Source organism: Armigeres subalbatus, chromosome 2 (assembly GCF_024139115.2).
Source record: "Armigeres subalbatus isolate Guangzhou_Male chromosome 2, GZ_Asu_2, whole genome shotgun sequence".
NCBI classification, from domain to species: Eukaryota; Metazoa; Arthropoda; class Insecta; order Diptera; family Culicidae; genus Armigeres; species Armigeres subalbatus.
In genome coordinates, this window is record NC_085140.1 from 332,967,613 (window position 1) to 332,980,382 (window position 12,770).

A 12,770-nucleotide genomic window follows, 5' to 3' on the forward strand; every position below is an offset into this window, starting at 1 on the left:
TTTGTATAGCATCAATTATACCACTATTTTCGTAACGCGACACCATTTCAATGTCACTGTTTTTAAAGTACAAATATTTCATGAAAACTAAAAATTTTGAAGCAATACAATGTGCACACAAAAAGGTCATTAAAAACTGTATTTAATTACGTTTTCACCAATACATTTGCACCCAAATAGGTACGATGGAGCAAATTTATAAACATTTGATTAGGGAGTCTTTTTTTCATACTAAGAGTCTGCTACTTTGATTGGCTATTAAACAATGTTCCCAAAACATTTTTCAGTGGAAATTTTTTCTTCCTAATTTCCAGTTTAAAATTTTGGTCCCTTGGTATAGAAGTGCGTAGATTGTGTCATATGACTTTTCAAATCACATCTCCTTCCAAGGCAAAATAAGAATGCATTGCATTTTGAACATTGCTGAAGATCAGAAAAACGTTGTACTAGAATTTTTTAAAATAACTTTAGAACCATTAATCATTTACAATGTTGTGAAAACTCATATGTGAATATGTACGTTATACTTAAGAAATTTCTTTGGAAATTCCTACAGATATTCCTTCCAAAATTCGAATGAGCAATTCTAAAAATCCCTTCGGGATTTTCCCCAGGAATTGTTTAGAAATTCCTTTTGAAATACCGTACGAGGTTCCTTAAAGAATTCTGTCGAAAACTTCTATGAGTCTTTCGGAAATTCCTTCCAAAATTTCAACGAATATTCCTTCAGGAATTCTTTGGGAAATTTCTTTAGTGATTCCTTTGAAAATTCCTTTATGTATTTCTTTCAAAACCTTCAGAAATTCGTTCAGAAATTCCTTTGGAAACTTCTTTGTAAATTTCTTTGAGAGCCTATTCAAAAACTTCTGTAACGGCCCCACCTCCTGTAACAGCTCCTTTAAGAATTTCTTCGGGATTGCTTATTCCTTCGAAAATATATTTAGAATTTTTTTCGGAAGCATATTTAGGAACACCTACCACGGCAATTGTTTTATAATTTTCTTCAGAATTGATTTAACAATTCCATCGGATTTTTTTTTCAACTTTTGTGGGAATTTCTCTGAGAACTCCTTCCGAAATTCCTTGAGGAATTCCAACAGAAACTCATTGGGCATTTCATAAAATAAAAATTAAAAAAAAAATCCAGGTATGATATCCAATAATACGTTGAACTAATGAAAAGCGTATCATGGTTTGAACCATTTTGAATTCAGTCTAAATTACATGAATGGCATATTTAGGTATACTGGAAGTGATGAAGTTCATTTGAACTTTCGTACATTTAAGTAGAAAAATGGAGCGATTTAAAAACGTCCTGAATTTGCGCTGAAATCCCCCCACCAGTGGCACAATTTTAAAAATATTTATACAAGGTAAAAACTGATCATGGTTTGAACTTGTAAATGCAGTCATGTTCTACTGCTGTCCGCTAGGAGGGCTGCATGCACCTAGTTGGAGCATTTTGTTTACATTTTCAATGTGAAAAAATCTTTTCATATCGATAATTTAGACGATTTTCATATGTTTCGAGTTACTAATCTTATGCGAGAAATTTGCTTTTCCATAGGTTTCCGCAGCGTTTCTTCAGCATGTAATCAGTACTATATTTAGGAGCTGCTTCCAGTAGTTCAAACCATGATACGAATTTAGTTCACACCATGAACAGTGTAGTAAGATGGTACGAATCAAAGTTATGTAATTATTAAGTTTATTCAATGAAACTAAGCATAAATATGTGAACCCAGGATGTTTTTAGAAAGATAATGAACTAAGCTTTCATATAAACTAGAGTTTGCAGTAGTAACATGTCTCTATAATGAAATAAATGAACTTCAAATTATGATTGGATACCCTATTCCTTTGTAATTTCTCCAGGAAATTTCTTTGGTAACTCCAGAAATAAATTTTGAGATTTTTTCCTCCAATTTCCCTTTGCAATTCATTTAGAACTTCCTCCAAGAATTCTTTCAGAAATTCCTCAATTCTAAATTTAGAACATAATCCAGAAACTCTTTTAGAACTACCTCCGGAAATTCCTTCAGAAGCTCTTCCATAAATTCATTTAAGAATTCCTTTAAACATTCCTTTGGGAATTCGTTTTAATTTTTTTTAGCTGTTCCTTCGAACTTTAGATATTCCTTTGGAAGTTCCTTAGGAAATTTTCCTAATTGAATTTCTTCAGAATTCTCTTTAGTAATTTCTTCGAGAGAGACTGTTTCATTCCCTAATATATTTCAGGAAGTGTTCTTGAAAGAATCCCCAATCAAGTTTCCCAATTGAAAAAATCAATTTAAGGAATTCTGTATAATTTAACCAAGGATGTTAACGATCATTCAGTAATTTGCGTTAAACGTTTCCATGCACAAGAAAACCCAGATTAATCCACCTAGCGGTGATTGAGCCTTTCTCGTGTGTCATAAAAAATGTATTTTTGCCATAACTTTTGAGCCCATATGGCCAATTTTTAATAGGAAACAATGGCACAAGATTCTGCGTCGAATGAAAAAATTTCTAGTCCGTCGGTTCTCAACCTGGGGTACATGTACCCCTAGGGGTACCTTCGCTGGCCTCAGGGGGTACCTCTAACAAAACTGCGTAATGGCGGACGTAGTACAATTCCATGTAAAATATCTTGATAATGAAAATAAAATAGAAATGTTGAAGAATATGTTAAAATATGCCTCCGTGGAGGCATAGCCTCCGAAGCCTCCGTTTGAGAGGCATGAAGGTTTTTTTTTTCCTTAAAGCTCAGTTGTTTCGTTACAAGAAGATTAGAAGCACCCTTCTTTGTTTCCAGGAAGCCTACTTCCAAGCAGCTCGAAGGCCTCCTTTCAAGAGGCTTGGAAGTCTCATTTCAAGAGGCTCGGAAGCCTAATTTCGAGAGGCTTGGGGACTCTTTCCAAAAGCCTGGAAGCCTCGTTTAAAGAGGCCCTAAATCCTCCTTTCAAGAGGCTCGGAAGGCTCTTTTTAAGAGTCTCGTTAGCCTATATTTAAGAGCCTCCTTTCAAGAGGCCCGGAAGCCTCCTTTCAAGAGGCCCGGAAGCCTCCTTTCAAGTGGCCCGGATGCCTCCTTTCAAGAGGCACGGAAGCCTCATTTCAAGAGGCCTGGAAGCCCCTTTTCAAGAGGCCCGGAAGCTTCCTTTCAAGAGACCCGGAAGCATCCTTTCAAGAGGCCCGGAAGCATCCTTTCAAGAGGCCCAAAAGCCTCCTTTCAAGATGCCTGAAAACATCCTTTCAAAAGGTCCGGACGTCGTTTTAAGAGGCCCGGAAGCCTCCTTTCAATAGGCTTGGAAGCTTCCTTTGAAGAGAGTTGGAAACCTCCTTTGAAGAGACTGGGAAGGCTCCCTACAAGAGGCTCGGAAGCCTCCCTTCAAGAGGTTTGGAAGCCTCCCTTCAAGAGGCTCGGAAGCGTCCCTTAAAGAGGAGAAGCCGAAAGCCTTCTTTCAAAAACCTCGGAAGGCTCCTTTCAAGAGGCTCGGAGGGCTCCTATCAAGAGGCTTGAAAACCTCATTTCAAGTGGTTCGGAAGCCTCATTTCAAGGCGCGGAAGCGTACTTTATAAAAGCTCAAAAGCGTCTTTCCAAAATGCTCGGAAGCCTCCATTCAAGAGGCTCAGAAACCTCCATTTAAGAGGCGCAGAAGCCTACTTAAAGTGATACGAGGCGATAGTGATAAAAGTCCTGTAGGAAGCTTGATGGTTAAACTTAAGGTGAATTGGAAAGTTGCTCGGAATAATAAAAATTTCAGCCCACTTTATGGAGAGCCATATATCCCGTCAGCTTTCTCGTATATGTTTCATATGTCGTATGAGTTACGCTTATTTTTATTTTTAGCAAAAAATAGGAGGTACCTCAATTAATGCAAAGGTTCGAAGGGGTACCTCTCATGAAAAAGGTTGAGAATCGCTGGGCATTGTCCGATTCGGTCAGTTTTCTAAACGAAACATTGGCGAATGTTTCGAATGAAACTTGTTGCGCGCAAATCGGCTAAGAGTAAGTGCCTGAAAAATGAGTGCGAACTTTTCTTGTAAGAAAATGTATTTTGGCCATAACTCCGAATCCCATAGTCCAGTGGTGCTCAGCATTTTGGGCGTTTTTCTCACTGATTTGCTTGTCACACAATGAAAAAAAATTTTCTTCTATCAAGTTAGTGCTTGGGCGAAAGCTTTCAAGTATATCTATCAGCTGAAGGTATTAAAACGAATATTGGTGTTGAAATCACTCCGTACGACTTGATCAAAGTAAAATTACACTGCGGCCCGCGGGCCGCACTTTTGTTTTGCTTTGATCGTTTCGACCGGAGTGAATTAAGCACCAAAATTAGTTTCATTACCCTTAGCAGATAGATATATTTGATAGCTTTCGACCAAGTGCTAATTTGTATGGTCAAAGTTAATTTTTACTGTGTGACAAGCAAATTGAGGAAAAAAACGCCCAAAGTGCTGAGCACCACTGCCATAGTCCAATTCGGTCAATTTTCAATACGAAACAATGGGACAGCACCACCACCGGTTAAGGATAAGTGCCTAAAAATGAGTGAGATGGTGTATGTGGCTCTTTCTTGCAATTAATTAGAATTTTTGTTTGAAACCACTTCGTGATATTTGGAAAAATATCTGAAGCTTTTGAAAATTTCACGTTATTTGGAGAAATTTTATATTTATTTATTGCCTTCACCGTGATTTCATCATTGACATTTTATTATTTTTTAATGGAAAATTCTACTTTGCTGCATTTACATTTTTACCATTAAAAAATGTCATTTTAAATAACAGTTTTGATTAAATAACATCAACGCTTTATAAATGATGACAGTTCCGGTAAATGGAATCGTAGTGTGCTGTGCGCGAAGATAGACGTCTTTTTTCTAGGCTAATTTTTTCTCATTGCAACCTAGGATAGAATGTGACAACTCAATTGAGACTGCCTTGTTGTTTTTTAGTCGGTTGCTCTGACGAGGTGGTCGCCAGTGCAGCCAAACTAATTTGGTACAAAATCTTCCAAATATCATGTATCAAAACTTGATGTTTTTCTTTCCGTTCCATCCATTATTTATGTAAGAGAAGCGAAAGGCTAACCGAGAGAAGTTTTCGCTAATGTAAATATGATTTTGAGATCAAAAATGACAGAAAGGTGAATCGCAATGCTTAAAATCAACAGTTTTAAACATTTACAACCCTTGGGAATAATTAATATGGCGTTTGCAGTTCAATATAAATTTATTTTTTACCAAAAAACTGGAACTCAAACATTTACGTATTTTGCTTAATATCAACTTTACAAACCTGCAAAACGGCCAAACTAACAACATGCTGCCCTACGAAAAATGCGCCGCCACCAATCGAAGTAATCGATTGTCATTTTCTACCAATCAGCAACCGGTACGATTGTGACAGCAAATCGGTACGATTTTTACTGACTACTTGGCACATCCTATCCTAGATTGCAACCAATCAGCCGTTTGCATACTTCTGGCTGATATATGGTAGCTAAAGCAAACCAGAAGGAGATTTATTTTAAATTCAATAGTGTTTCATTGGAAGTGTGGTGTTTGTGGAAGCGTGATCATGGAGAATAAGTGAATACTCTTATTCGCGGAAGTATTTTTTATATACAATTTTAGTTTTTACTTTATATTAGTGCTTTAATTTGATACCTATAATGTTCTGAAGACATGTGAATTGTATTGGACCTCTAGTTTTTATCTGTAATAGCGTGGCATAATTTATAATTATTCTCTGAATTGTATACATTTTGCCTTTTTCCTCTCCCGTAACAAACAATTGCTTCACTTCAAAAATGGTTTTTGGCGACGCGGCTTAAGGAAGTGAGCAGGTGTGTTTGCACGGGGAATAGGCGATACGTGTGGTTCCCTGAAGTTAAAACTTCGGAGGATATTTGCAATAGAAAAACTAGACTTTTTTTTGAGAATGAGAATGAATGAGAAGTGAGAAGTTGCATTCTACAAGAAAAATTACGCGGTTGACTACTATTGAACTTGATAAAGTTCGACCATTTCATTAGCGAGTTGAAGAGGGATTCTATTGGTTGAACAAATAGCAAACGAAGATGTCTTGCCCGATCTAAAAAAGTGGTGTTAATTTCGATCATTCACCTTTTTGTCTTTCGAAGTATGGGCTACGCGAATACTCATACTCATTTACTAAACTGATTATTCATTATAATTAATAGTACAGTGACCAATTCATTCTAAATAATCAACAGTAGATATTCGAAAATTGTGGTATCGGTTATTCAAAAGCCTACCAAAAGAGTGTTTTATGTGCACATTTATTAACATTATTTCCGCAGTTCCTGAATTCAACATCAACATTTCCTTCTCAGGTATCATAACGTAGGCACGTTCCCATCAATTTGGGAGTTTTGTGCCATTGTGAATTTCTCATTTTAAATTCATTCCATTATTTTAATGACATTTTGTACTAGCGCTTTCTTTTGACATTGTTGCATTAAACTTTATTATGAGCGATCACGAAAGGGTAGTAGAGTAATTGTTTGATGGATTTCAAAGAAAAATGTTTTTCCTGTTACGTCTGTGTGATAATAATTTCTGTATATAATTAATTTAAAACTGACAGTTCGCCACAATAAGAATCGATGTACACTTTTTAGAACAAATTAAAAAAAAAAGAATCATCACCTCCAGTAAAGATACTAATACTAACAATTAAGCAAAATCTACTTATTTTCGATACATTTCGCATTTAAAAACAATTGAACAGTTCGTCATTTATGGTGACGGCGTGTATTTGTATCCAGATACCGGTTGAAAGGATTAAATATCTGATTTATTTCATCAAGGTTGCATGGATCGCATCACTTACCAAGGTGAATCCAGAGCCATGCAATTATTTACCCCGTCCCACTTATGAGAATCCTTCCTGTGACAACTGTGGAGATGCAAAGGTGTTCTCGGTCTCTAGTAGCAACAGCTCAGCTGTCATACCAATAATCCTTCCTTTCCCAGATGACCGTAAGGACGTGGCCGGCGCCGTTATTGATCCTATAATGTCTTGAACTCTCAATCTGTGCACATTGAGGTTGGATAGCTAATCCCAAGCCTGGAACAATTTGCAATTTTGATTGTTCTGATCAATCACGGAGTAGCAACTACGAATTGTGCGGTCATCAAGCTCAAGTGCAATCAACGCTTTATAAATTGGCTGAAATGCCATGGTAATGTAATTTTTGATGTACAGTATTTAAGCTTTTGAAACAGAAATCGGCAAAATCAATCCGCGTAATCACCGAGAATCTGAAACTTAGTCTAATCAAAGATTGTGTACGGGTTGAATTGATAATTTATCTCAAAATTCATATTTTGAAAAGTTTTTTATAGTTTACCTCCGAAAACGCTAAGCATTCGTTAGGAAATTCGAATTTCCTAGTTTTGATAAGATTAATGGCTTTTTAGGTAATTTTTATTTATGTTACAAGCTTTTTTAATTAAATCATTGTATGTTACTAAATACCTATATCAATTACTTTTCAACATTTTTATCTCAGGCGGCACATTTTATAAGTGCTTAACCTATGCATACAATTCATCAACTAATCATTGTTTTAAGCTTATATTCTTATGTTCGTTTTACCCACACAGTATGTCCATTTCACAAAATGTGATAGTTTTCCACTAAACTGATTTCAAGCCATCATAATGCCTCGATTTGAGATTCACGTCACTAGTTCAGGTCCCCAGTATTTCTATGTTTTTCATGTGAAATGACGCGATTCCTTTAGGTTCATATTAGAGTGATTCAAATTTTATCTGTAAAGATAACAAAACAGAAGAACATTGCTCTATACATAAAACCTGAGGCGAGAGAGTGAAATCTCTCCAAAATGTCAAGTGTCATTTGAAATAAATGTCATTTCAATGGCATTTACAGCAATGTTCTGTTAGGCAAAGTAATAGCAACATTTAAGCGCTCCAACTTCGTCATACATTATGTATTGATATCGTTTCTGGAAAAAGTTTTCGGGAAATGATAAGGATGATATCAAACAGCTTGGCTGAATTATGGTGTACTCGATTATACCATAAAATTTCAGACTAAAATGGCAACAGGAGAGAGTTGATTTATATTCTTGAGTTTCTGACAGATATGTGCACCATGACCTCAATTGTAAGCCCGCCTGCAATGTCTCTTACTTCACACGAGCATTGATTTATGTTGCACATTCCATCGTTCTGATCAGAGAATTATGTAGGTTTCTGAGTTGAAACAATGTGTTGAAAAAAAAGTCCCATGTTCCATGAAACACGTACAGCACAGCATCTCGACTGTTTTGCAATCCTTCTTTTAAATCTTTTGTTATGCACATGTATTACTGAAATTGGGCCATTCATGTGAAGTATCGAAGCTTGGTGATTGTCGTTTTTAGCCCATCGAAATGTGGACTAAAAACTTTTTAGCCTGATTGATCTGTCCGCTCTCCTTACTCTCCATCTACAACGTGATGGAAAAGTGTCTCTGCTGCAGCAACATGTGGATTGTGGAGCTGAGTGGAGCATTTGCACAACATCCATTGAGAAAGCCGCAGATCTCCCCAATTTCGAATTCATATACGAAGTCAGCTCTCACCGCTCCAAGCTCTCCTCTCACTTGTACTCTTTCTCATCAGCAGCCGCCCGCCGCCGATCGCCGTCCGCACATGGCAGACTAAACGCGCGGATTGCTTCGATTCGGTGGGTCTGCCCCCGACTGGCTGACTAGTGACTAACTACTATCGCATACTCAACTCATGAACGCCGCGAGGTCGAGGCATCGCGTCGCGGAATACTTTTTCGAAAGCACACTCACTTACCCTACTATGTATTATTGCACAGTTTTTGCCTTTCTCGTTATAGCATGGTTTTCCGAAAAGCGGTGCGTTCATTCCCAATGCAAAATCTGTATTAGTTTATATTTAGGTATTTTATACGATTTCACGGCGAAGGATTGCCATTCTGGAGATGGCCAGGACTAACTAAGTTGAAAACAGGCCAGTTAAAATACAGAGAAAACAGTTTTGTTTCACTATTCAAAAGCCATCTTCAACGTTTCCAAATTCGTCTTCAATCGAAGATATTCTGAATGCTAATTGATGTACAAATCCAGTTTAAATTATTTGTAAATTGCAAAGAATTGTGCTTCCTCGACTTGTTTTCGATCGCATTTCTGATTTTATTTCTTGAAGATCAAATCAATTGTTTTCACACAGGGCGTAGAGATTCTTTCGGATCCACGCATCAAACAACAACCACCCCAGGCAATGAGAGACATCTTCAATTTGAACAAGTTTACGCATTACAGTATCAACTTGTTTTCTTCAAGGTTATCCAATATGTTTGTCGGTTGACTAAATAATTCAGATAGGTATCTCACATGACGAATCACATTTTATAGTTCTGGATTAGAAATGGATCGAAAATTTCCCCTTCAATAAAACTCATCGGAGACTTCGAATGCTTCGAGTACGTCTCAACGTGCAACCTGCCGTTCTGCAGTTTTGCCACATGGCACAGAACCTTTTCTGGCGCTAAAGCCTGAAATTGGAAGCATTCAATGCTCATTAAAATGGTGAAAGGCACCGTCTCCGCAAGGTGGATTAATATGAGGGTTTTGTGCACGTTCGATTCATTCACTGGCGGACTCGCGCACCACCGTCGCTGCCCCGATTTGGCCCAGATATTAATTGGAATGATCAACATTCAACAGAAAATAAAACGCGCGAGAGAGTGAAAAAGTGGGTTGATGTCAAAGCAGCGAGTAAAATAATCATCACTCCGGTCTGGGCTGGCCGGAGGTAGGCAGACGGGATGGCAACAACTGGTCGCAAGTGTGTGTTGCTCAACCCGAGAGGTCAGTTCTGTCTCAGTGTAGACTGTAGAGTGTGTCTGGCGTTTTCGTTTCGTTGCTGCTTTGAAATCACTCTTCAGTGTACTGGCGTTGGTCCTCGTGTAAGTGTGCTGGTTTTGCGTGCCCTTTTCCTTATAACTATTGGGAGCATCCGTCATAGGAAATATTTTCAGCTTTGTTTGCTTGGAAAAAATGTTTATTTTCTAACCAAGTCTTCATTTCTCGGTCTATTGTTGCAGGAAGTTAGCCGAGAATGGACCAAACGACAGGCGGAAGCAAAGGCCGTACCGTGGAGACGATCAAAGTGGAACCGGACTTCTACTTTCCGGCGGCGGAGATGGTCATCGACGAGGACTACGATGACGAAGAACCGGAGGGAGGACAACTGCAGATGCATCAGATTAATCTGTACGACAGCCCGTCGGCCGATTCAAAGTTAGTGGGTGATATTAAGAAGTTTGAAGTGATGAGTGATGTAGAAGAAGACGACAAGGACGATGAGTTTGAGGACGAGGACGAAGACGATAGTAATAGTAACAATGATGGTGTCGGACAGGGGAAGAAGTACGAGTGTAATCTGTGTGGGAAGAAGTTCTTCAGTCCAGGACATCTCACCAGACATGGGAGGATTCACACGGGGGAGAAACCGTTCCCGTGTACCCACTGTGATAAGGCATTCATTGAAGCGTCCAGCTTGAAGGTTCATCTTAGGTGAGAACTGTGATGGCGATATTTGGTGGCCTCGTTACGTCGACAAAATTGGATTGAAGGCTTTCTATTCGAGCAAAAACAACGGGGTGGTATTGAGAAATCAATATTTAAAGCCCTTTGATTGTGAATATAGTTGGATTATTTCCAAGGCTTGTAATAACGTGGAAAATTTAGTGAAATCAGAACTCGTAATATGTTCCAGTTATCTGTCAAGTACATGAACGTCTTGAAAGCTAATCGACTTGGTGTGTCATCTCGATTGATGGGACTTTATCCATTTTTGCTGACTGGAGATCAGTAGTGGTATTTGGTATTAATCAAACCATGATTCGCCCTGTGGCCAGATACGGCAAAATCGATTCTCAATTTGAATAAAAATCTTTCAGTGTGGAACCCCACATAAACTACAAATCGGAACCGATTATTCGTGATTCGATTATCCATAAAAGAATATCTGCATCATCCCGCATTCATCGAAAAAAAGATTTAATCCGGCTATTTTCCCTCGAAAATATTATTTTTATTCAATTTATTTATTTGCCAAACTATTTTCACTAGAAAACTACATCTAAGAAAGACTATAACACAATTTGACTCTTTTTTCTTCTATTATACATAAGCCCATCTCGAGGGTGATAAAAACATGGAACCGATAAAAGATAACCTAGATTGATTATTTAAAGAAAATTACATTGGCCGAGAAATTGTGTTTTCGGATTATCAAGTCTGTAATCAGTCTGTAACTGATGACTTTTGACTTTTTCGACAACGTAGAAGTTGTCTTTAGGTTGCACAACCTGTAATTTCTATTTTTCCGCAAATCGTCGTCTTACACGCACCACGCTCTTCATCTTGTAAATATCCGTCGGAGCGATATCGAGAACTATTTTCATCGACATTCTGGAAACGTTCCCGGCCCTCCACATTGCTCCGATTTTCGGGGAGAGAACAGTGATGCAAGTCATGGTTCATCTGCCTCTATTATTATTCTGCTAGATGTTGTTTAGAAAACAATTTATTGTTTTATTTGTTTTCAATCAAAGAAAACTTGTTTGCATTCTCGTTCTGATATCATATCTCCAACAGGTTATAGGTAAGCTGTTGGTATGAAAACAATTTCGTCGAAGTATTTGAGTGGAAGAAAGTTAATGGTTCATACGCTATAATTGGATTTATCGAAGGACCAGTAGTTGGATTTATTTTATTTATTTACTTCATAACAATCGTCACCTGACATCTGAAGTCTCAATAACTATAAGATGGATGGAAATAAATCCGCTATTGAGAAGCTAAGTCACAGCAATTTTGAAAGCTGGAAATTCAATGTACAGATGCTTCTGATTCGTAAAGAACAAGTTGGTTGAAGATAACCTGGAAGCAAACCTGGTAAGCCTTGGAAGATCATTAGGGGTGATCGGGGCAATATGGGCCACCTAAGGAAATCGTTCCGAGAAGCGCCGAAAAACTAAAAAAAAACATCGTTTAACCCTTTATAAGGCAGTGGCAACTATATTGCCACCAACAAATAATATGTTTTTCTATTTATTAACAAGAGCTCTACTTATCATTTCACATGTAGTAACTTCATTTGCTTCCTAGTAACATACCAGATGAATTTGAGCCATAAAAAAATTGAAATGTCAATTTGAGAACAGTTTTTTTACGAACAGATCGTAAGTTTCGAGTGGAAGAAGGATTTTCAGTTATAATTCGTTAAAAAAACGACAAAGATATATTTTTTCCCGTTGGTATCAATTATTTTGAATCTCCTGTGTTAGATTACTACGTGATTAGCGTGAAAAAAGCTTTGCCTTTCTGTATATTTGGTTTTTGGATTTTTGACGAAATTGTGTTTTTTTCCCAAGGGTCACTTATAATGCGTTTTCTGACTAGGACTCTTCACCAAAAAATGTAACGTACCTTGATTTGAGTGGTTCTACGTGAAACCAAATTTTTAAAAATCTTTTTATATTTTTGTTGTTGCCTGTTTTCCGCTTGCCGGGCAGTGGCAACTATATTGCCACCAATGTTTTACCGCTTCGCGGGCAGTGGCAACTATATTGCCACCAATGTTTTACCGCTTGGCGGGCAGTGGCAACTATATTGCCACCAATTTTTCAATGTTTCTGAACTGTTTAATGTATAACAAACATACATTTGAGTTTAATACCATGTCAAAATTGTGTCCTATTGTTGTT

At 37.7% G+C, this 12,770-nt stretch overlaps 2 protein-coding genes across 12 annotated transcripts in view; both read left to right on the top strand.

Moving 5' to 3' along the window:
- LOC134212785 (histidine-rich glycoprotein-like) overlaps positions 1–12,770 on the top strand; it is a 299,313-nt gene that overhangs the window by 63,004 nt on the left and 223,539 nt on the right. The window lies entirely within an intron of this gene.
- Positions 1–12,770, top strand: part of LOC134212777 (zinc finger protein 236-like) — a 33,393-nt gene that overhangs the window by 9,809 nt on the left and 10,814 nt on the right. For 9 of the 11 annotated variants that reach the window (XM_062690934.1, XM_062690941.1, XM_062690936.1 and 6 more), the window contains one exon: positions 10,101–10,572. In XM_062690934.1, the coding sequence (XP_062546918.1) occupies positions 10,115–10,572 (458 nt within the window). In that variant the 5' untranslated portion in view covers positions 10,101–10,114. Of the gene's footprint in view, positions 1–9,804; positions 9,963–10,100; positions 10,573–12,770 lie in introns of those variants that run through there. The other 2 variants (XM_062690938.1, XM_062690942.1) reach the window with 2 other exon arrangements.